Source organism: Salvia splendens, chromosome 7 (assembly GCF_004379255.2).
Source record: "Salvia splendens isolate huo1 chromosome 7, SspV2, whole genome shotgun sequence".
Taxonomy (NCBI): Eukaryota; Viridiplantae; Streptophyta; class Magnoliopsida; order Lamiales; family Lamiaceae; genus Salvia; species Salvia splendens.
Genome location: NC_056038.1, coordinates 36,290,529 through 36,314,953, shown reverse-complemented (window position 1 = coordinate 36,314,953; position 24,425 = coordinate 36,290,529). Strand labels below are relative to the sequence as shown.

Here is a 24,425-nt window from a genome sequence, read left to right as displayed (position 1 = left end):
CCGAGGATGAAGCGAGCTCCTCAAGGAGCGGCAGATTCTGAAGCCGAGCTGCTATCTCTCGGCTGTACAGAGGCAGCACGACGTCGGGCCCCTGCTCGCCCTTATCGGCAATTAGCCTTACCAGACTACCGACAAAGGCCGAGAACTGGCTGCTCAAAAAGAGTCTCTCCGTGTAGGCACGGAGACCCTCTCCTTGGGCAACCACGGCGGCAGCATCCCTCCGTTTCGTCTGCTCTCGCTGGATGACGAGCTGGTTTTTGGCAAACTGAGCTTCATCCTGGGCCGAAATCCTAGCAGCCCTGGCTTTCTCAAAGTTTGCCTCAGCCTGCTCGGCCCGGTGACAAGCAGCCGCCAATTTCCTCTGCATCTCGGCATAGTCGTTGGACGCTTTGGAGAGTTCGACGGCGACGAGCTTGGAGAGCATATCATTCCTCTGAAAATGGATAAGGAAAAAAGTTAACAGAGGGCACCAAAAATACAGGACAGAAGCCAAGCCAAGGAATCAAGAAGACAATTCACCTCGGCGAAGTCCGTGGGCCATAGAAATGGCTCACAGATATGCTCCGAAGGAGGCGCCAAGACCATGTCTTTCTCTGGCGCTCTCGGGGGCTTCTGGGTCTTCCCCTTCCTATTTGCCGAAGTCGACTCCGGCTTCTTTGGACCCGAAGAGGTCTTTTGCCTCTTCGGATTCTTCTCGGCATCAGGCGCCGAGCTGGTAGCCTTCTCTCTCTCCGGCTCCACAAGCTCGGAGGACTTTCTGATAGCCTTATTCAACATGAACACTGCCAAAAAGCAAGAAAGCAAAGTCAGATTTTCTTCGTTAAAGCAGTAGAGCATAAAGATAAAGAGAAATCCTCACCCTCGGCCTCTTCGTCCGAAGACGAGATGTCGAACACGACGTCGCCCTTGACGAGCTCAGACTCCGTGTATTGTTTCCTAACTATGGGAATCTTGTTGAGCTCGCCGTCGAGCTCGTCCAACGGTTCAGGCCGAGGGTGACGGATAACGGACTCCGGCCCTCTCCAGGGAAAACTAGGAGCCGCGGTCCTATCATAGTAGAAGAAGCGATTTTGCCACTTCGGCCACTTCGTTTTACAAAAGGCCCTAAAGGGCTGTAAAGGGATCAAGTAAAACCAAGACCCCTTCCTCTTAAATTGAAAGAATTTAAGGATCGCCTTCAAAGACAAATCCCTTCCTAACCTACGGAGTTCGGCAGCGAAGGCCGACAAGTGCCTCCAAGAATTCGGAGTCACCTGACCTAAAGGGAGTTGAAAAAAATCTAGTAAATCTATAAAGGCAGAAGGGAGGGGGAAACGAAGCCCGCATTCTAAGCAGGCCTCGTACACGGTGACGTAACCCTCCGGCGGGGAGTCAGCCCTGTGATCACCGTCAGGTACCACCGCCTTCCCCCCAGGAAAAGAGTATTTTTCGTAAAGGGATATCACAGTATCCTTACTCAAGATACTGTGAAAATACTCTACGGTCTTCTCCCCGGATTCTTTCCGGCTAGAAGACCCCTTACCCCCCTTTCCTAACGCTACCCGACTCCGAAGAAGAAGAAGAAGACATTTTTCTTACTTTTTGAAGGTGAAGATAGTCTGAAAAAATTCTTGAAAGCGGAGAGAGAATTTTCGCAAGAAAGAGAGTATAGAAGACGCAACAGCAAAAGTGCTTCAATGATGAAGAAAGAGCGTATTTATCAGATACGGGAAAGATTTCGAAATCGTTGCGCCGTTTCGAATCCCACCTTTTCAGGAATCAACGGCCGGATTTTACTGTCGCATTTAATGCAGGCATGCGCTAGGCACGTCCCCTGACGTCAGCCTCCCCCTTACCGTTATCCAGAATGCCGAAGTGACTCACCTCGCCGAAGTGATCCACTTCGCTTTTCGGGGGGGGTAGTGATGGGGTACGAACTAAACCCTAATGGCAAGCCCAATAACAGTGACGGCCCATCAGCCCAGAGCCCAAGAAAGAGTATCTGTTCGGCACGACCAAAGAGTTCGGCACGACCAAAGAGTTCGGACTCAGCCTACAGCTCGGTAAAAGCCGACCAGTCAAGCTCTCCTCTCAGATCGGCAAGAGCTGATCGGTAAAGTCCAGCAGTTCGGTCTCAGCATTCGACCGAACTAGGAGTTGGTGGACTCACGAAAGGCCTCCACGACCTCCACTATACCCACGATCTATTTGGTGGTATGAAGCAGTTATTGAGCAGTTATTGCTCACCCACGATCTTGTTAGTGGGGCTGCAAACCACGATCCTAGTTCAATGTATAAATAGAACTTAGATCTGATAGAAAAGGGTTAAGCTCTCTAGAGATAAAGTAGCATATAGCAAGTCTGTATTGTAAGCTGTATTTTCGCAGATCAAGCAATACAAACCTGCCCTCATTTCTCCCCGTGGACGTAGATTTACCTCAGTAAATCGAACCACGTAAATTCATTGTGTCATAATTCTCTACCAGCATTTACTAACATCAATAATTCGCGGATTCATCATAATTTTTTTTCTTTTTTTATGTATTTTTTTTCTTTTTTTTATGTACTTTTTTTAATGAAGCATTCGCAATTTTCCCGTATTCCGTGTCAAAATTATAATTCTGCTATGTTTATAAATAATTGTGATTTTTTTTTTGCGGGAAGTCCTAGTGGGATGGGCGGATTGTGAAAGGGGTGTCCTAGTGACGTGGCAGTGGGATGAGAAGTCCAAGTGACTTGGCAGGAGGTGTTTTTGGGAAGTCCTAATGGATGTCCGAATTGGACATCCGTGCATTGGAGATGCTCTAAGAAATTTGAGCCACAAATCAAATTTTGCTTCAAAAAATGACAAAACAGTTTCCCATCAGATTTTTTCACCGCTTGGAATTAATGATGTTTATACATTGTGAAAAGAACTTATTCATTTTTGTTAGAAAAGAAATGCTCAAAATCAAAATTGAATAGCAATTGCAATATTAGTATACATAAAACACCAATAAAACCAATGAAATCAAGTTAATTAACACTAACTAAAGTCAATGTTAAAAAGTTGTGAACGAATTACCGAAAATATAAAATTCAAAATTTAGAAAATTCAGGCTTTAATCATAAATTTTTCCACCTATGTTCATAAATGTTACTACTAAACATCTCAAAATTAAGATTGAACATATGCATTTTTTTTAAATGCAAAAGATATGATCAGATAAAAAAATTGCGAGCTACTACAAAATAATAATTCCAAAATCAATAGTTCAAATTTTGTTAAAATCTCTACAAAAATTTGCCAACCGTTGAATCAAAATTTCCAGCATAGCTTTGATTTGCGTGAGATATTTTAACATAAATTGACGAGCAATTTAATGAGAACCGTAAGACCATCCACAACGGGACTCGCCGGCGTCTCGCGTCTCGTCTCAGCGAGACGAGACCCCGGCGAGACGCGTTGCAGCCTCCATCTCGTCCCGTCTCGTCGCGCGTCTCGTCGCGCGACTCGACTCGCCGAGCCAGGAGACGAGCTGGCTCGCCACGCGCCTCGGCGACGTGGCGCAGCCCGGCGTCGTGCGTGACGCCCACTCGCCGGCCCGCGAGTGGGCGTCGTCACGTGCTGACGCAATAAATATTTTTTTTTTAAAAAAATTCGAATTTAAATAAAAAAAAAATTTTTGTAACGGTATTATTACCGTTTTTTTTGTTTTTTTTTTATATTTTTTTTGTTTTTTATTAAATTTTTTACTCTATAAATACTCCTAAACTCATCCTCATTTACACACAACTACACTTCTCGCACTCCCAATACGCGGCCTGGTGGAACGGAATTGTGCATATGGCAGCACAACTTGGTCTTCCGACTCCCCCTCAACCTCGACCGCCTCCGGAGGATGATTAGCCCTTCCGATTAATTTTTTTTTATTTTGTGTGTTTTTTTATTTTGTGTGTTTTTTTATTTTGTGTGTTTTTTTTATTTTGTGTGTTTTTTTATTTTGTGTGTTTTTTAATTTTGTTTTAATTTTAATAAAGTGTGTTTGTTTAAATTGAATTGGGTTTTAAAAAAAATTATAAATTAAATTGAATGAATAGTAATTAAGAGACGGTATAGAGACGGTTAAGAGACGGAGCGTTGCAGCCTCCGTCTCTTAGTTAAGAGATGGAGGAAAAAAGGACAGTGGGGCCCTCAAATAGTGCTCAAATAGTAGTTAAGAGACGGTTTAAGAGACGGTATAGAGACAGCGTTGTGGATGGCCTAAGTTGTAAACTCGCATTTGTCACATCAATGACAACAAATGTACTCACAATATAGAAAGCGCCAAATGAAGATTCAGCGATTTTGCAGTCTCTTTTATTCAAACATTATTACTAATATTTTCTTTTGAAACTAGTGTGATGAAACAGTTGGTTCATGTTGAACAATTGGTCAAGTGTCAACATTATAGTACAACATTTTTGCTTGCCAAAAATATAATTAATTACAATTTTTATATATTAATTGAAGGCTTACAACTTGTCGCCCTTCCCAATTTCATTTTCAAATACATATGTGATGCTTAGCAATTTATGTTAATTAAATTGTCATTTACTTATATTTGTACGACAATGAGTTCGACTCTTCTCCATCGTTGTATATATTTTAGGAGAGGAAGAGATAAAAAAAATAATCGAGTTCGAGGTCATGAAAAACATATGTTCCTTATTTTTTTAGTTTATGAAACTTTCTAAACGTCCTGCACATTTATCTGTTTCTTCAAATTTAAATCCCTTTTAGTTTATCGCTTTGTTGAGTGCTATTCACTTATTTGAATATATTTTTCTATAGTGCTCTTTTTGGTGAGCCTTTGATGCTTATTGATTTAGTAGTGGTTTATCTCCATTATTAGTAGACTTTGCTAGTCAATTCCTTACTTTGACCACTTTTGTATTAACTGAAAAGGGGTAGGTAGATTAAACTCAATACCTCTCGTTTAAAGAGAATCTCGTCGTGTTTCAACTTTGTCGCTTGAGCTAGCTAGGCCTCACTGGTACGACTGTCACGTCACCAACTCGAGAAACAATTTTTTCAAAATTGTGAAATTGCCACCAACCAAATTAGGTAAATATAGAATGAGGTATACCAATACAAGTCCAACTTCTTCATTCAAAATCAAAATCTACAATAAATCCAAAACAACCCAAATTGGACATTTCCATCCAAGTTACCACCAAATTGCATACAATTCACCCCTCTTTGTCTTTGCATCTTCCAGCCAGCTGATAGGCAGCAGATACACTCCTAACATCCACCCCAGCCCTAACCTACCCGAGAGGCCGGCCTTCGCGTTGCGCGTAGGCCCCACCGCACCCGGCCAACCTCTATATAAATAGCCCTAACCATTTTGTAGTAATTCAAAAACTCAACCCCAAAGTCTCTCCACTAGTAGTAGTAACACACCAAATCAAATAAAAAAAATCTCTACTATTACTACTACTACTAGTTTATTACAACATTCCTCAACACAACCAAAAGAAGAATGGCTTTTTCACCAAACCAAACCTTCACAACCACAGCAACATTGTCCGAAAACCTCCTCAAAAGATCCCCTTTTCTCCCAAAACCTCAAACTCTCCCAACATTGCACAACCCAAAGAAAGATGTGTGCCTCCGCAAACCCTTGCATATCTCCGCCGCCACGGGTTTCGGCTCCCCCGTGGCTGGGCCGGAGGACTCCCCGAGAGCCGGAGTCCCGTGCAACGCCTACGACGCCCGGTTGCAGCCCATCCCGATCAGCATTGAGTTCGATCGGGAGGGCGCCGCGCAGAAGGCCAAGATCGGGGCCTATTTCGCCACGTGGTGGGCCCTCAACGTGGTCTTCAACATCTACAACAAGAAAGTTCTCAACGCCTTCCCCTTCCCCTGGCTGACGTCGACGCTGTCGCTCGCCGCCGGCTCCCTCATCATGCTCGTCTCGTGGGCCACAAGGATCGCAGAGGCCCCTGAGACCGACCTCGATTTCTGGAAAGCTCTTTTCCCGGTAAATATAATATAATATAATATAATATAATATAATATAATATAATATAATATAATATTCTCTGGTGTCTCGTTTTGCGTACCATTTATTAAAATGCGGAACATTTAACTAACCGACCATGTGCGCCGCAGGTTGCTGTCGCGCACACGATAGGACACGTGGCGGCCACTGTCAGCATGTCAAAAGTGGCGGTTTCTTTCACCCACATTATAAAGAGCGGTGAACCGGCTTTCACCGTTCTGGTGTCGAGGTTCCTGCTCGGAGAGGCTTTCTCGTTGCCGGTTTACCTCTCCCTGCTGCCTATCATCGGCGGCTGCGCACTCTCCGCCGCCACCGAGCTCAATTTCAATCTCGTCGGTAAGAACACACTGACACGTGTCGGTCAGTGCTCCGTTAATGAAATAAAATACGAGATTGAAAAGTTTAAACTTATGGATGCAGGCTTTATGGGGGCAATGTTGTCAAATCTGGCATTTGTATTTAGGAACATATTCTCAAAGAGAGGAATGAATGGAAAATCAGTTGGAGGAATGAATTACTATGCTTGTCTCTCAATTATGTCTCTTTTCATTCTCACCCCTTTTGCTATTGCTGTGGAGGGCCCACAATTATGGGCTGTTGGTTGGGAAAAGGCTCTTTCTCAAATTGGGCCTAATTTCATATGGTAATTTATCTCAATTTTATCTTTTATTTTAACTTAGCAATATCTTTTCTTTGTCACACATATGTGTGTGTGTGTGTGTTTTGTCACAAAGACTAATGTCAAAAAAAACTGCAGGTGGGTGGTGGCTCAAAGTGTGTTTTACCATCTATACAATCAAGTGTCATACATGTCTCTAAATGAGATATCTCCATTGACATTTAGCATTGGCAACACAATGAAGAGAATATCAGTGATAGTAGCATCCATCATCATCTTCAATACTCCTCTTCAGCCAATCAATGCTCTTGGTGCTGCCATTGCAATCTCTGGCACTTTTCTCTATTCTCAGGTATTCAAAACATTAAAACTATGCAGCCACACACACAAGATTATTTTTGTAAATATTTAAATTTTATTTCACAAAATTCAAATCTATAAAATCAAATATTAGTAGTACTATTTTCTTTTGTAGAAGTGTGTGGACAGTCATAATGTGATTTTTTTGCACCATTCTAAGAATTAAGTTTTTATACTCGGTTTTAGGACAAATAAATTTCAAGATAAATTTATTACAACTGGAAAAAAAAAATTTGTACCATTCTAATAAATTTTTTTGCACCATTCTAAGAATTAAGTTTTTATACTCTGTTCTAAAGGTTTTATTGGAAAAAATAAATAAATTTCCTTTTCAACTGTTTTAGGACAAAAACTCTCTCTTTTTAGTGTAACATGTGAGTTTGCAACTTGTCACATTTTAATATCTTGCCATCACTTTGATGCCACTCACCAAATCTACTATCCAGTACATAATATCAAGAATGGTCCTAAAAGTTCACTCCATGGTTAAAAATATTTTGGGAAAAAAGAATTGTTAGAAGTAAATAAGTCACTATTTTTTTTTCTATTTTACAATTAAGTTTACACTAAGTACTATTGAAACATTTCAATGATGCCTCAAACTTCTAGCAATTGCAAAACCCTCAAATTCTTTTCGATGAAGTTTTAAGGAAATTGCATCGTTTCGACACTTTACAGAACTTGTCTTTATTATTGAAGAAAAAGTAATTTATACTTTTCTCTGATCAGAGTTGTATTTTTTTATGCAGGCTAAGCAGTGATTAAGGAGAAGGATTTTGCGAGGGAGAGAAGCATGTTCAAGTATATTTAACAATGAACTAACATGATATAAAATAATAAAGCAATGAAGATAATATTACTGGATTTATGAATACTGGTTAGTAGAGATGAAAAAATGCGACTTCAGTTGGATGTAATTTTGTTATTACATAAGGTAGTTTAATGTACACGAGAAAAATATAATAAGATTAATGTATAATAATTCTTTATTAATTAGATTGATGTTGTTTCATTTTCTATTCCAAGTATGGAAATGTAACATGTGATTAATATACCTATTTACTTCTCTATATTTCTGAATTTTGTTTTCTTGTATTTTTATTATTTTGCTGAATTCCTCTCTTTAATTTAGCTTATGTTCAAGATATAAGTATATAGTAAAGACGGATGCAGAAAAAAAAATTAGAGCTGAATTTCAAAAGACCATTTTCATACTACACATTATGTGGGGGCTATTAGTGAAACGTATTCTATGACTTCTGAATTATCCAAGCGAAAAAAGCATCTAAAGGATAAATGGATATTGAAGTGTTTCACTCTCTCAACTTTAAAATAGTTAATTATCATATTTTTAAAACACTTGCAAAAAAAAAACATATCGTTATATAAGAACTTTAAGCTTCACAAACGAACAATGCAAGAAGAAACGGCCTTAAGAAAAGAGTCCATTCGGGGATATTCAATAAAATTGGAACGATACAGAGAAGATTAGCATGACCCATGCGCAAGAATGACACACATAAATCGAGAAATGGCCTTAAGAAAAGAAATCACATATAATTTCCACACTTGTGGAAATGTTGATACAGATACAAATATGAAATATTATCATCATCCATAATATTAAATATATTAGGGCTCGAAATATGCCCCTTAACCAATAATATAAATCATATCACAATATAAATCATATCATAAAATCGGAAAGCAAACACCACCATCGTCCCTTTGCATCCTTACATCCTCGATTTTGCCATTACGGTACTGCTATCAGTCGAGACACCGGTCGCTCCAGACCTAGTCCACGTCTCCTGGAACTGCTCCTCCGTCACTCCTGCAAGATCCATGTAACAAATTTTAGAACATCATCCACATAACTCACGATTAAAAGAAATGTAAAATGGAAACAAAGATGGATAATTTGCCTTTTCCCATGGCAGCAGTCGAGGTAATCCCTCCCTGCACGGTCCGGAGCACCCTATCATAGTAGTTTGCTCCGGACCACTTTTGATGAGCCAGAGTGTCGACCCCGTGATTCCTCTCCTCCCTTTGAATTTTCTCAACATAGGCCAACATGCCCCGGTGGGCGAAATCCTTAGCGAAGGTGTCAATGATTAGGGCATTGGCGTGGAAGCCGGCCAGAGTGATGAATTGCCAGCAGTACCCTAGCTTGGCAATCTCCGGGATGAAATCCACCATTTGATTGTCCGTCATCCCAGATGCATCCCAATTGAAAGACGGGGACAAATTGTATGCTAGCATTGTCTCTGGCTTCCTCGCCTTCACCCCATGTGCAAACTCTGTGCACTCAATCAAATCGGGACTGGATGTTTCCATCCATATTAGATCCGCGTGCTCAGCAAAGGCCCAGCCACGGACAATGGCTGCGTAGACCGAGCCCTTAAACCTGTTGACACAAAACACGATACAATTTTATAAAGTTATTTCCAACATTATTGGAAAATGTGTAGATTCTGTTTCATTATTATACCTATAGAATCCTTCTCTGGTTCTGGGCAAATCCCAGTCCCAGAAAAGATTCCCCAGGCCGAGGCGGGCTGCGATTTCGCGGCCCTGTTCATTGGAGATACACTTGTCAAAACTAGATTGGTTCAACCACTCATTCAATTTCCTCTGCTTCTCGGCCTGGCCAATATTCATCCCGTTGATCGCATCCACAACGCAATCCGAAAATGTCTTCAACTTCGCCATCGCAAGCCAATTATCCTCAATAGCCTGCAGCTCCGGCCCTGTCTTCCCAGTCGCCATCGCGTCCGATATAACCGTTGCCAACGCCTTCCCTTTGAGGGCCGGATTAGTCACCCCCAAGATAAACTGATGATCCCTCGTGTCCACATTGGTTTGAATCAACGTCGCTGCCACGGCGTCCGTGCGGGCCACGAGCACCGTCTCCACCCCCATCACGTCGAACTGCAACCTCGCCGCCACTAGCCGGTTGATATGCTCGCTCACCGCCACCAGCACCTTCCCGGCCATGTGACCGCACTTCTTCGTCACCGACGACTGGTCCTCGATGTGCACCCCGGCGGCCCCCCGCTCGACAAACAGCTTGCACAGCTTCACCGTGGCGGTGGCGCCCCCGAAACCGGTGTCGCCATCAGCAATGATCGGCTTGAGGTAGTCGACGAACGGTGTCCGGGCCCGCTCCTCGCGGCTCATGTTCATTCGGGCCTCCCGCTGCTTCCGGTCGTGGTACTGCTGGGCGAAGAAGAGGTGCTCCACTTTGTTCGGAACGGTGTCGTACGGGTAGTCGGCAAGGTCCGGGCCCGGCTCATTCGTGCTAGTATGGGTGGACGAGCACTGCCACCCCGACACGTAAATCGTGTCGAGGTGCTTTGCCATCATAGTCACCTTCACAGTGACAATGAAATGCAACTCAATTGATTAGACATTTTCTTTTCTTAACCACACAATAACAATGAAATGCATCTCAATTGAGAAGACATTTTCTTTTTCTTAACCACACAATTCAATTAGTATCAAATAAATAAAAAATCATCCTCGAAAATGAAAACGGTTAATTACCTGAACCGGGTCTAGTGAACCGAAGGTTCTAGAAGCGGTGCCATTAGCTTGGTGAGTTTTGAGAGTTCGCCATAGCTTCTTCGCCAGCTCGTCGGAGGCGTAGCTCTGACGGAGGTTGCCGCGGAGCGCCACCACGTCGCGGGCGGAGTAAGGGCGGCGCGTTAGCCTGAACCGCTCAGAATTCCACCACGATTGCACCTCCGCCACTTCCGTTTCGAATCTCGCTTCCTCTTCTATGATCTGTTATAATAATTAATTAGAGGGATTAAATTAAATCGATAATAAACCTATTTTTTCTATAAAGCGAAATTGAATTGGATATCTCACCATTGAAGGGGCGGAGATAGATGCAGCCATGATAGAACTCTGAATTATTAATTTTTTTTTTAAATAAATCTTACACGGAATGAATTGGTGGGGAATTGTTGAGCTGAGAATGTTGGATTTATAGGCGGTGGAGGGGACAAGTAGAATTGCATCAACCAATAAAATCAGTGATTTAATTGGAAAATTGTTAGTTCTTATCTATACACTTTTAGAAGCATCCTATAATAACGATGTGGTCTAATACGTAAGCGGAATGGTTTGTCGGTTTGGTTGTTATTTCCTTTTCAGGTAATAATTTTTCGTTTATTACGTAACTATTACAAATTTTAGAAAAAAATTTGATATTATATACTTTATCAGTTTATTGAGCTTGATTTTTTTAGAAAAAAAAATCCGTTTTAACTTTTAATAAGTTAATTTATGTTCATAGCGAAGCTAACTTATATAGTTGTGCGTAGCATTCCTTACTAATTTTTCTATAAATTCTCGTCGTGATCATAAAAATTTAATGATTTGGACATATAATTAATTAGAGTCTCCTCGTACATAAATAAAGTAATGTGTAAATTAGGTAAAAATATTATGTTTGAATTTTAATCTAATTACAACTTTTACCTTGATCCTCGAAACATTTAATAATAATTTGAGTATTTAATTTCTAGCAAGTTTTACATTTCTAAAATAATATTATACCAACCAGAATAATGATACGCCACAAGCAAGCCTTACATTATTCACATTAGAAAAACACATCAAAAAATTAAAAGTGTTCGTGACAAATTAAATATGAATTTTTAAAATATGTAGACCAGATTACATATGGAACATAATATATGTCCCAGCAAATTAAATCGTATTAATGTAATGATATTCCAAGTTTATGTGCATATTAAGTGGGAAAATAAAATAAATCAAATTCAAGCCATAACATAAAATTTTGTGGTATTATGTTCAGTCATTCAAAATTAACAAATGCTTATGTTCCTGTCAAGCATAAAAAATTCTATTTGTAAAATATCATCAAACTTTTGATATATTATGCATTAATCATTATACAAAATTAATGAAACATATAGTAGGAGTACAAAACTATTAATTAGCATATCAAAATTTTAAATTTGCAAGTTAGAATTTAACCTTCCAAAACAAATTAATTTGATTAATAACAAAAGTACAAAAACAAAGATTGAATCGAAAGTTGAAGCTGAGTATGATCCATAGCGACGTGAAGATTGCTTATGGGAAAAGAATTTAGAATATACTATAAGCTTTCGACACATAGGTCAAAATTGGGCTTGCGTATCACCTTTATACTTATTGTAGCTATCTCACAATAAATATACATACATGTACATAGTGGGCATAAAATTGTGATCTAATTATAAAAAATGATATTCGAGCTTAAATTTAATGGATCGGTTGATTTAAAGTTTTGATTTTTAGGTATTTAGGCTTGATATCTTGAAAACAGGTGCAAATATTTATGTTATCGTGTAGAAATTATGATTGGCTCATTTCTCCCCCTTTTTTTATCTCACAATATTAGATTAGTATGTATACATAATTAAATTAGCATATCTATAGAACTAGATCGGAATGCCAAAAAGTTCAAGAAAATTTAATTATTTAGAACAAAATACAATATTCCATCGTTAATTAGATGACAAAGGAGGTTTCTATCAATTATGAGGTGGAATACTAATCTATTGTGATATATATTGTGGAAACAATCGATTTATTCATAGTAAACTAAATGAATATTACACAAAAGTTATTGAAAAATCATATATTCTATATGTAACTTGTAAGAGGTTACATCTAAGGCGTCACATTTGTATCCTTTTTTTTAGTTAAAATAATACTACTATTTCATTTTCTTTTCCTACTTTATTTTCTATTTTTCTAGTTTACTTCTTTTGAATTAACTTTTCAAATAATACTTTTTATATCTTGTCCAAAAAAGCAATATGCTGAAAAGATATACTGAAAATGAAATTCAAATTTATTAATCTTTTAAATCAACTCGAATCAATGGGACATGCATGCTTTTAATGCATAAATGGTAAAATAGAAACTTTTGAAAAAACACGTATTTTAGTGCACAATTAGTAAAGTAAAAAAGATTTTAAAAAATGGATAAAGTAAGAAAAGAGAATTTTTAAATTAGTGCACAATTAGTAAAGTAAAAAAGATTTTAAAAAATGGATAAAGTAAGAAAATAGAATTTTTAAAAGTAAGAAAAATGGATGAAGTAGTGTTGTATAGATTGTAAGGTTCCCTATCTAAAATACAATTTTTAAAAGTTCAATTTTTAAAGAATGGACCAAAATAGAAAGAGTTTCTATTTTTAAGGAATGAGATTATAAGCGGGTATTCTTTTAAACATAAGATTTAAGAAAATTAATGTCTAATGGATTAGGTGGTGAAAAAATAAAATAAATGAGATAATAAAATAGAAAAATAAAAGGAGAATAACTATGAAAGAAAAAAAATCATTTTTAGTGTAAAGAAATGACATATTTATATAGTTACAGTGGAATGATAAAAAGGAAATACGATTTAATTATAATGGGATCGAAAGAATGGTACTCCCTCCATTATAGTGTCCACAATAGGGGGAACGGTCAGTCATAGTAAAAAAAACTTGTCCGCCTAGTCATCACAGTCACAAAAACTTGTCAGTCTAGTCATCACAACAACAAAAACTTGTCCAGCCACATTGACAGTCACGCCGCAACCACGACATAGCCACAAATCACGTTATTTTATCAATTATTGGTATATTTTAATTAGACAAGACTATAATTAATTGGATAAAAATATTTTTTTTTTTAAAAAAAACATAACTTGAACGTTCCTCCAAAAAAATAATAATTAATTGGACTGGACGAATGTAAACGTTGCTCCAAACGCAACTGTACAAAACAAGACTTAAAAATTAGGAAATTTTATGTGAAAGATAATACATTGCTACAAAAACTGAGAAAATGGGGAAGCCCATGTGTAAAAATTGAATCTTTGGACCAAAAATGAGTTTTTTTTTTTTAATCTTAAAGCTTAGAGAGTGATTCTCAAGTGAAAGTTCAGACACATTGCAACAGAAATGAGAAAATGGGAAAGCCGAGTTGGGGAAGAAGGCATTGAATCAAATCGAAAATATGGCCGCCGCGGCGCCGCCTCCGCCTTGACACTGCCGCGTGCGCGACGGTTCCTCCACCGCCACAGCTCGTCCTTGGCCTGCAATAGGAGCCACCGTTCAGCCGCGCCTCGCGGCGGCCACTGCGGCGCCACCACCGTGGACACTCTTATACCATATAAGTCATTTTTTAATTTTTAAAAGTTCTTTTATAGTTGAGTTATTTTTCTACGTGGAGATTAATAATTAAGTGTACTCTTCTTTCTCTGTTTCTTCATTCTATCTCTTACTTTTTTTATTTTTCTATTTTATTTTCTTTACTTTTTCTATTTCATACTTTTCTCTCCCCTCATTTAACATATTTAAATATTTTATTTTAATTCCGCGCGAAAAGAAACATATCAATTATAGCATAACCGGAGAGAGCATTTAATTGGGATATCATTCGGGCTGTTTATCACTTTTATCTTAATTATTAGTGTCCTTTTTTCTTGATGTTGTCGAGCAACTTGGAACTGAATTATTAAGTTTGTGGGCACTGAAATAATTGGTTTGGCTCGTAAATCAATGCATGTGGATTATAATCTCTACTTATCACTTTCGAGGGAAAATATTTTCTAATGTATATTTTGTAAGTTAGCAAATTTATAACAATAAATCCACTAACTACATTTATAATCCTTTAATTAGTTATTTACTTTTTTAGAGTCGGATTTTACACCATTCATATTACACCATTAGACACGGGGGAGTATATACTACTCCCTCCGTCCCGAGCTACTCGCTCATTTCCTTTTCGGCACGGAGATTAAGGAATGAGTGTATAGGAAAGTCAAAAATGACGGTTGTAGGTGAAAATTTTTAATAAAAATGGAAAGAGTGCAAGTAACTTGGGACGCCCAAAAAGGAAATACGTGCGAGTAGTGTGGGACGGAGGGAGTATATATACTTGCTATGAAGGCCTACTCATCTGGGAAATTTCTTTATACATGTAGGTCTAACAGTGAAACCGAATCGAAGTGTCACTACTACTTTAGACATTAGATTGATTGACAGTTTGTGCCAACCAAGCAAAATTCCAACGCATACAATAAAGTTTTTTATTTCCTTATCATAAAATTATAATGCACATGCATAGGGTAGGGTGCCTATATTTGCTTCCTATGATATCATGAGTGGGATCATTTTCAATGATGCCATAAGTGATTAATCAATTATCACTTCCAGTCCTTTTTTTCAAATAATTTCAGAAGATTTTTCTACAAATTATATTATTCTATCTTTTACTTTACTATATATTCATTTTAAATATTTATTACGATTTTTCAAAGCGAGTGCAAAAATGAAGCAACTCAACTTAGTTGGGACGGCGAGAGTACTACATTCATCCCATAATAAGAGTCCACTTTTGTCATTTTAGTCCACCCCACAGTAAAAGTTCATTTTTACTTTTACTATAAATGGTAAGTAGGTCACACTTTCCACTAACTTCTTCAACTAATTTTTCTTTACATTTCTTAAAACTCGTGCCGAGTCATGGACTCTATTGTAGGAAGGAAGTAGTACTTAATACTTTAATCATAATGTAACGATATATACTAGCTGGTGAACATGTATAGATCAAATGGCATGCAACATTCTCATACATAGACAAAATGTTCATATGAGATTACTTATTATACAATTTTTAAAAATGATCAATAATGATTTAAGACTCAGATCTTCCAATCTATTGGTTGTAAGAGAAACTAGGGGGACTTATATAGTAGAATTTTTCACAAATTAAACTTCACATATCACAAACGACCTAAACATGTTTTGGTCAAATATTCATAAAAAGACAACTCAAATATTATAGTTCCACTAACATAGTGAAAGATCACAATCCGCTAATTAATGTAATAAAAATTAGAAATTCCCCTACTTTAATTAATCTGGTCAGAAACATTATATCCATGAAGATACCAGATTGTATTTAATCAGTTGTTTTGATTCGTAGAATGTCTGGAATTCCAGTACTTCTCAATTTCCTCAGCACTTCTTCCAGGAATTCTTCCAGCAATCAAAGACCACCTAAAATACTTTTGTCAAATTAAATCTATTTAAAATAAATATAGTATATCACAAAATAATAAAAAGTGGTGGTAATATAGAGATTAATTAAGGGGGAAAAATACCTGCCTCCAACCAAATTAAACATTCTGATAATTAGGGTTTCCTCATCTTCAGAAATCTCAAGCTTCTTTGCTGCTTCACTGATTGAATTTTCATCAACAGCTACCAAATCTACTACTTCACCTAAAAATATTTATTTCGATATTAATCAACATAATTCACCTATTTGAGTGAAGAAAATAACCTAATTTCATATGATTTTTGATAAAACACCATCTATTATTGCATATATGCAATAATTTAAAAGAAAAGTGTAGCAAATAAGTTTCAGATAGTTTCTGTCACCTATGGAGCTGATAGTCACCGTGTTGTCGGAGGTCTCGGCCTTCTGCAGCTGATCACCAGCCATTTTTAGGGTTTCTTGATGTATTTTCAAGAAGGTGAAATATTTTTGGGTATTTATGGGAAATACTGTTTGTGTTAGTGTGTGTGAGTGTGTGAGTATTATTGTCTTTGGATGGGAAGTGCAATATTATTGCAAAATATATTGGATAAAAAAGATTGTTTGATATGCTTTATGGGAGAATTTAAAGGGTAGTTGAATATAAGAAAAAGGTAGGAAAATGGAGAATGGTAGTTGATCAAAATGGAAATGTGGGTTCATGTTTGTTAGGTAGTTGAACATTAGAAAAATAATGAATATTGGTATATATGAATTAAATTTTATGTTTGAGAGGGGAAAGTAAACTTTCTAAATAAGGAAGTTTCTTGGTAAAGAGTGCGAAGGGACAACATACAATTTAATATTATGTTTATTTAGAGTTGATATTTGAAGTAGTGATAATACGTATTTATAGATGACTTTTTCTTTATTTGTTTTTGTTGTACACCTGAAAGAATTTAAAATCAAGATTAGACTTAGATTTGTGTGGCAACAAGATTTTGGATGTTATATTTTTATCCAAATCTTATGTGATTATTTCTGTTTTTCGGAAAAGCAAAATGGGAACAAAGTTTTTTTTATAAACGTTTGAGCTTAATTATTCAAATTATATCCATCGAGCTTTATGAAATTTATGATCCGATTTAATTGGGTTAGCATTCTTTTTAATTTATTTCCATTATTAATACCTGTCCAGATTGAGATCATATTAAACTTATAATATCACAATTTTGAAGTATGATCGAACTTATATAATATGTATATATATCATGGTTGAGTCAAACCAACGATTACGAAGACCCATTTTAAATTATTTGGTTTAATTCATAATTTAAAGGCGTAATAACACCTCTCCAACCCAATTAAAATATTTAATATTTGTATAATAAATAAATTATCACAGAAGTCTTTATAAGAAAAAAATAGTTTTTTATTGTCCACTAAAGTATTTAAAATATAAGCTAAAATATATTTTCAGAAAAAGTGGTTCCATGATTCCATCTACTTATTGAATTCATTTAATTAATTAAGTATATTACTAATATTTAAGAATGATTAATACACTAAGTGTCTAAAAGTTTACGAATATATCCGAAACAATTAATAAACACAATATAATACTACTCCTAAATTAACTGGCTAAAAAACAATAATACCATTTCCTTATTTTTTTTACGACTCTGAGTCCATATTAGCTTCACATTATGGGCCCAACAATATTGGTAAATTTAATGTAAAATACTCCAAATGTAAACATATTAGAAAGCCCATCTTTTGTGTGAGTATGTGTGTTAGTGAATCTCACTTAGGCCCATTACTTCTTAATTTGTTTCCTTTGTAAATTTCATTACATTTAATTTGATACATGTAAGTTAATCCCACTTAGGCTCACGTCTGACGTCATTAAGATTTATGGGCATCGGAAGACAGAGACAGTGCACGCATCAGCCTACGGTCATCAGTAACGACTAATAAAAATGTGCCCCAATCACAAAGGGTCGGAACGGAGGTTTTTGCATCATGGGGTCGACGGTAGCTCCAAATGCTGAATTTATTGGAGTCGGTCAACCTGCGACCCACGTGAATCCGCAATTAAGTGTTTGTTATTTTCACTAAAACTCCATATTCTTGTAGTATATTAACATATTTACCCTACGCATTTATAATAAAATTCTTAAAGAACTAAAAAGGACGTGTACACAACACAGCTATATATACATGATTAAATTAAGAAATTAATCAAATCCCAGTTGACTATGTTCATTAAAAACTGATCGAGCAGGAGACAACTAATTAGTGATAGAGATCCAGGTTGTTAGGCTGTTAATTGTAACAAGTTAGATTTTATATTAGAATTAAAAAATATTTAGTTGTTCCATCACCCAGTCACCACTCTTAGCGTATAATTTATAAAATTCAAATAAATGCCTAATTAACTAATTATACGTTTAATTTTAGTGTAAAATTTGAAGAAAAAAAAATACAATGCTCACTAAGTTTGGTGTGGAAGAGTATAGCGAGCGTATCGGTGCTCAGTAACGTTGACACGGGAAATTTAGCACCTTTTGTCGATAATTGGGCGGGATTTGTTCCCGCGCATTCGTTAGGTTAGCCTATACATATCATGGTGTGATGGTCTTTTTCAAGTCTTTTTTTTCTGTCGGGTTTGGTATTTTAATTAAGCAACATACGCAGGGCATATTTATTTAATTAGAAACCAAAATAAAAATCTATTTTGATAATAAAATTGATGAATTGTCAGTTTACGGCAAATATAAAGAAATTATAATCAAAATAGTAGTGTTTTCGGTGATTTGTCAAATTTCTACAAATTAATTAATTTTTCATTTATGTTTTAGTCTCAAAATAAACTTTATTGGGGGAGCTGTTAAATAATATTCTTTGCCGTATCCAAACTTGAAATGCTTAGTTCAACCATTGTTGTTAAGTGTGAGCCAAAACAAAAACTTTCTATAAATAAATCGAGATTCTTACAGAATTACGAGAATTCTAGCGATTTACTTATTATAAAAAACTTCAAACTTAATATTGATTGAATTATGGAGTGGTAAGGAAGTAATTCAGTATGCTAATCATCACTAATTATTTATTAAAAATTGATCGTGCAAAATAATATAGTGAAATTAGATTATTATGTGAACATGGGATTGAATGGCTCATTATTCCACAGAATATGTGGCATTGAATATGTCGGAAAATTTATATTATTGTCGATTTAATAATTCCTCTCCAACATTTGGCCACTTCCATATTCCAATGGATAATATCATAATCCAATAGTCTAAAAACCCTCATTTCAAGCGAAGATTTAAAAAAAATGCATATTAGCTAAGATAAATACCTCGATAAATTAGTCAATTTTGTTTCATTCATCCCAAGTTAATTGTTTGTATGCTTTTGACACGTACCAAGTTAAATCACTCATTTCATTTTTTAGTAAAATTAATTTTTATTTCTTTATTATTTTATTCTCTCACAATTCAACACACTAAACATTTTTTTTTAATTCGTGTACCAAATCAAACGCCTCATATTAATCGGGGATGTAGGGAGTGTATAAATCACTCTAATAAAGACACATACAAAAATATTAACATAAAACAACCTTGTATATATGCATGCATATAAAGAGAGAGATTTAAATGAGAATTTACATTTCAAATTAACAATATAACAATGGAGAATTATTTCCAAATTCATGAGTATCAAAGTTTAATGACTTTTACGTGTTTAGTGTATTGTTTTTAGTTCACTTAATATTTTCTTTTTGCATTATACTACTATATAAATATTTTTCCCATATCTATCTACTCACATAATTATAACCGTAAAATGCGTTTTTGTTTTATATTAAAATAATTAAACCTAATGTTATCTTCTTGGTTTTTATGATATACTCCCTCCGTCCCGCTTTAGCAGTCCCAGTCACTTTTGAGCATTCGTTTTGTAAAAATGATAGTAATAAATAGTTAAAGTGGAGCAATGGTAAAGTAAAAGAGAGAATAATGTAGAGAAGAGTTGAGCATTCGTTTTGTAAAAATGATAGTAATAAATAGTTAAAGTGGAGCAATGGTAAAGTAAAAGAGAGAATAATGTAGAGAAGAGTTGAGGTCTCTACATCATTCTCTCTTTTACTTTACCATTGCTCCACTTTAACTATTTATTACTATCATTTTTACAAAACGAATACTCAAAAGTAACTGGGACTGCTAAAGCGGGACAGAGGGAGTATGAAATTAAAATATTCCACTTAATTAACGGATCACGACGGTGACGGCATGAATCTTAACTGCGACAACATTTCATTAATTAATTATATGGTAAAGGCCAAAATTGGTCATAAACATATAATCATTTTACGATTTTAGTCCTAAACATTACGTTTTGAATTATTTGGTCCTGCACATTTCAACTCGGGCCAAACTCAGTCCAAAATGGACGGACCGTTAAATAGTAACAGTCAACGTGTGTTAACCCAACTTTGGCCGAAATTAAACTCTTAATTTTAAATATTAGCACCATTAATTTTTATTAGCAACTAATTAATTTAAAATACTAAACAAATAAATTTAAAAAACAAATGAATCAAACCACACAAACTGCAAACAACACTTACACTTAAACATTTCAGAATAAAAAAATGAATCGTCTCTCTCACACTCCGCCTCACTTCGACGAAAACCCTAGTTCTTCTCGACAGCGATTGGACCATTGTAAGCCGGCTGAATGTCTATCTTCTGGTTTGCTCCCAGCCGACGAAATGGTTCACTAGGACTAAAAATGCTCAAACACACTCCCATCCGTCAGAAAATAAAAACAATGAATCACGTCGATGCAAATTAAATATGAACCCTAAATCTGAAATCAATTTTGGCTGGAGATCGATGGAGTTCCTACTAGCAATCTAGCATCAATGAATTGGTAAAATTTAACCTCAAAATCGAAAGAGAAATATTGACGTCAGGATCCACTAAAGCATTGCGATTGTTGTGACGGCTTTGGCTTTTGAAAATGGCGAGAAGATGAAGAGTTGTGGAGAAGAAAGCTAGAAACGCATAGCAACAAGTCGTATTGCGTATCTATGTGCTTGTGCGTGATATAAAAGGTGCGATTTTAGAGAGAGAGAGAGAGTATGAGCAGTTGTGGGCCTGTGGCAAAAACTTAATAGTAAAAATAAAGTGGGAAGGAGAGAGGTGAAGCGTCAGCTTGCTGTATTACTTGCCCAATCATTTGGAAGCAATTTGTTACAAGATTTACGATGGTGTCGCCGTCACCGGAGGGGCAGGAGCAGGGATGATGGCGGCGGTGGAGGAGAATAAGAAAGACAGATCAAGGTTCTTTCTTAAATTCATTAGTTGCTAATAAAAATTACTTGTGCTAATATTCAAAATTAAGAGTTTAATTTCGGTCAAAGTCGGGTTAACACTCATTGACTGTTACTATTTAACGGCTCCGTCCATTTTGGACTGAGTATGGCCCAAGTTGAAATGTGCTGGACCAAATAATTCAAAACGTAATGTCTAGGACCAAAATCATAAAATGATTATATGTTTAGGACCAATTTTGGCCTTTACTCTTAATTATATTAAGATAGTTACTTTGCATATATACCTACTTGGCTGCTAATTTACTAGCTAGATCTACCTGCTTTTGGATTGTTTTGTAGCATTAGACAGGTTTAATTATTTTTTAAAAACCTACTACTTATTATAAATGGAGTTAATTCACAATTGCTTTAAAATAATAAAGTGCATCGGTCTGATCCAATTATTAGTATATGTGTTGTATTACTGTGTCAAAATTTTAATTATTTAGAGAATGAATATATATTAGCAAAAATGGTCGTTGACTATAAGTTGCAAGTGACAATTGCCCCAACTCTTGCAGCTCCCCTCCTCCTGATGCATTTCCACGATTGCTTCGTTAGGGTACGTGTTTATCGTATTTTCCTTTTTCATCTTTGTTCGAACATACATGCACTCGTTACTTGGAAGTTTATGTGTATATATAGTTATTTTTTGTCTTAAAAGCGGTTGGGATTCGAGTCATTTGGCCCGCAACAGGCCTTTTAGTCATGAAGTCGTCACTCTCAGTCCCATGGATGGATTCAGGGGTGCTGAAGCACCCCCCCCCCAAGCAAAAAAATGGTTTAAAGATTATTTATATTATCGGTTTAGCACATCTTGTTAGCTTTCTCGAATTATTTTTCTGCGTCCATCTATTTAATAATTCATGTCACGATTTTGTAGGGTTGCGATGGTTCAGTGTTGATAAACTCAACAGCAAACAATCAAGCCGGGAAAGATGGATACCCGCCACGACTAACTGGTGATGTTTAAGTGATATTTTCTCGTTAATTTATTGGAAAGACGGGTGATTTTTTTTTTATTAATATTTCATCCCGTATTCTGTTTCTGCAGCTTCACGGACCTTTCTGGCCCGTGTCGTTGGGGAGAAGGGACGGGAGAGTGTCGATTGCCAACGAGACTTTGATTAATCTTCCAACCCCCTTTCTTTAACATCACCCAATTGGAAGCAAGTTTCGCCTCCAAGAACTTGACCACAAAGGATCTTGTTGTCTTGTCAGGTAATAAAATTGATCAAATATGCTATATACACATATTTTCATGCTTATAATAGGAGTAAATAATTTTGCTAAGATTCCACAGCTATAAATGTTAGTTAAGGTCAATTACAATTTATTACTACAATTTTTAAACAAACATTGCAAATCATTGTTGGAAATGTTGTAACATGTGATAAGAACTATGCATAAGCACCAAGAAATTGAGAGTGGCCAAAATACCCTTATAAAGAAATTATTTTTGTAACCTAGCTATTTATATTAATCATATTTTGTTATTTCGTGTGAATTATTATGAAAAATCCCATATCATCTCAAAAAGATCATAAGAAAATTATGGTCACAAAATTAAGAATATACTACTGAAACAAAATAAATTTCCGTCCGCACCTGTATGCAATAGCTGACAAAACACACACGTGCAACAGGAAGCCACACCATCGGAACCTCCCACTGCTCCAGCTTCGCCAACCGCCTCTACAACTTCACCGGCCGAGGCGACAGCGACCCGTCATTGGACCCCAACTACGCGGCCCGCCTGAGGACCCGGTGCTCCCCGACCGACCAGACAACCCTAGTCGAGATGGACCCGGGCAGCTTCAAGACGTTCGACGAAGACTACTACACCCTCGTAGCCAAGAGAAGAGGCCTCTTCACCTCCGACTCAGCTCTCCTCGCTGACGCCGAGACAAGGGAGTATGTTCTTCGCCAAGCAAGAACTAAGGGCTCCACTTTCTTGGAAGATTTTGCTGAATCCATGGTTAAAATGGGCAAGGTTGGTGTGCTCACAGGGAGCCAGGGTGAAGTGAGGAGAAGATGTGCTTTTGTTAATTAACTATGGATTAATTGATTTGGGGAAGATAGGTTTGGGTTGACTTGTCTGTCTTAATTTGGACATGTGGTGATGGTGGTGTGATGATCCATTCGTTTATAATTTGTTGCTTGATCAATTGTTCAAATTTGTTGAATAATTGTTGTGGTTTTTGGGTTTTCATGTGTGGAAATAAGTTGGGTTGTATAATAAGAGCGTTTGGTTTCCAATATCAAGGGTGTCACATTTAGAAATTTTCATTAGAGTTTGTAAATTATGATCATTGACCAAGAAAAATAATTTAAAGGGAGTTAAAATTGAAAAAAAATCTTGATATATGTGTTATCGATTCAGATGTCCCGCCTCGGTTGTGCAAAGCAACATATTTGGGATTTATCTACAAAATGAGCTCTCACATTTGAAATGAATTCTCATATTTGGTATGTAATACTAATTGTCGGCCAGTGAAAAGCATCAGTTGTGGCCATGACCAATGATTTAATTGGCCCTTGTGAGGATGGAATTATTATGAATTTCAGTATTTTCCAGTCTTTTCGGATGAGTTCGTCGTATGTACATGGATATTTAGGAGTGGAATATATATTGAGCTTACATTGAGATCAATAAGATGGCTATTATTATTTAATGTTATAATTCTTGTTAATACTTATAATAGTACTTACTAAATAATTAATGGAAATTAGAGATAAAACGATATAACATTAAATAATAATAGCATTAAATAGTAATAGAACGATATAACAAGAATTATAACATTAAAAGGTTAATATCGTCGACTAGTGATCGGACACTGCCATGTGTCGGAATTTTTATATATTGCGCTCGAAAAGTACTCGGAACTTACCGACGAGCCTGATACATAGTAGTGACACTTTATGTGCCGGCACGTGCTTTGTATTTCCTATTTACCGACAGGCAAAGTCTTTCTAAACACCTA

The 24,425-nt window shown here is 36.4% G+C and overlaps 3 protein-coding genes, 1 non-coding gene and 1 pseudogene across 4 annotated transcripts; 3 read left to right on the top strand and 2 right to left on the bottom strand.

Annotated features, from left to right (window-relative positions):
• The first annotated feature begins 5,204 nt into the window (after nucleotides 1–5,204).
• LOC121810277 (glucose-6-phosphate/phosphate translocator 2, chloroplastic-like) lies at nucleotides 5,205–8,056 on the top strand. The gene is made up of 5 exons (XM_042211052.1): nucleotides 5,205–5,984; nucleotides 6,116–6,341; nucleotides 6,426–6,648; nucleotides 6,763–6,976; nucleotides 7,734–8,056. Exons 1-5 carry the CDS (start codon nucleotides 5,484–5,486, stop codon nucleotides 7,743–7,745), a joined length of 1,176 nt encoding a protein of 391 aa, XP_042066986.1. The 5' UTR covers nucleotides 5,205–5,483; the 3' UTR covers nucleotides 7,746–8,056.
• A 371-nt stretch (nucleotides 8,057–8,427) lies between these two features.
• On the top strand, nucleotides 8,428–8,530 carry LOC121742785. The gene has a single exon (XR_006038123.1). It is a non-coding gene; the product is annotated as a U6 spliceosomal RNA (small nuclear RNA).
• LOC121810909 (isocitrate lyase-like) lies at nucleotides 8,517–10,998 on the bottom strand. The gene is made up of 5 exons (XM_042211647.1): nucleotides 10,858–10,998; nucleotides 10,531–10,770; nucleotides 9,476–10,356; nucleotides 8,910–9,391; nucleotides 8,517–8,818 (listed from the first exon to the last, which is right to left on the bottom strand). Exons 1-5 carry the CDS (start codon nucleotides 10,885–10,887, stop codon nucleotides 8,721–8,723), a joined length of 1,731 nt encoding a protein of 576 aa, XP_042067581.1. The 5' UTR covers nucleotides 10,888–10,998; the 3' UTR covers nucleotides 8,517–8,720.
• Nucleotides 10,999–15,756: 4,758 nt separating this feature from the next.
• On the bottom strand, nucleotides 15,757–16,767 carry LOC121740992 (MYB-like transcription factor ETC3). Its single transcript, XM_042133670.1, has 3 exons — nucleotides 16,454–16,767; nucleotides 16,171–16,291; nucleotides 15,757–16,066 (listed from the first exon to the last, which is right to left on the bottom strand). The coding sequence occupies exons 1-3, from the start codon at nucleotides 16,515–16,517 to the stop codon at nucleotides 15,973–15,975; spliced, it is 279 nt and encodes a 92-aa protein (XP_041989604.1). The 5' UTR covers nucleotides 16,518–16,767; the 3' UTR covers nucleotides 15,757–15,972.
• Nucleotides 16,768–21,910: 5,143 nt separating this feature from the next.
• Nucleotides 21,911–23,491, top strand: LOC121810838 (annotated as a pseudogene).
• Nucleotides 23,492–24,425: the final 934 nt, after the last annotated feature.

Excerpts from the sequence above, each read along its gene's own strand:
- LOC121810277 (XM_042211052.1), top strand. The coding sequence starts at position 5,484 with ATGGCTTTTTCACCAAACCAAACCTTCACAACCACAGCAACATTGTCC. Across the intron at positions 5,985-6,115 it reads TCTGGAAAGCTCTTTTCCCG|GTTGCTGTCGCGCACACGAT; the intron begins GTAAATATAATA and ends TGTGCGCCGCAG. Across the intron at positions 6,649-6,762 it reads ATTGGGCCTAATTTCATATG|GTGGGTGGTGGCTCAAAGTG; the intron begins GTAATTTATCTC and ends AAAAAACTGCAG.
- LOC121810909 (XM_042211647.1), bottom strand. The coding sequence starts at position 10,887 with ATGGCTGCATCTATCTCCGCCCCTTCAATG. Across the intron at positions 10,771-10,857 it reads CTATCTCCGCCCCTTCAATG|ATCATAGAAGAGGAAGCGAG; the intron begins GTGAGATATCCA and ends TTATTATAACAG. Across the intron at positions 8,819-8,909 it reads GACTGCTGCCATGGGAAAAG|GAGTGACGGAGGAGCAGTTC; the intron begins GCAAATTATCCA and ends TGGATCTTGCAG.
- LOC121740992 (XM_042133670.1), bottom strand. The coding sequence starts at position 16,517 with ATGGCTGGTGATCAGCTGCAGAAGGCCGAGACCTCCGACAACACGGTG. Across the intron at positions 16,292-16,453 it reads GGTGACTATCAGCTCCATAG|GTGAAGTAGTAGATTTGGTA; the intron begins GTGACAGAAACT and ends AAATATTTTTAG. Across the intron at positions 16,067-16,170 it reads TTTAATTTGGTTGGAGGCAG|GTGGTCTTTGATTGCTGGAA; the intron begins GTATTTTTCCCC and ends AAAGTATTTTAG.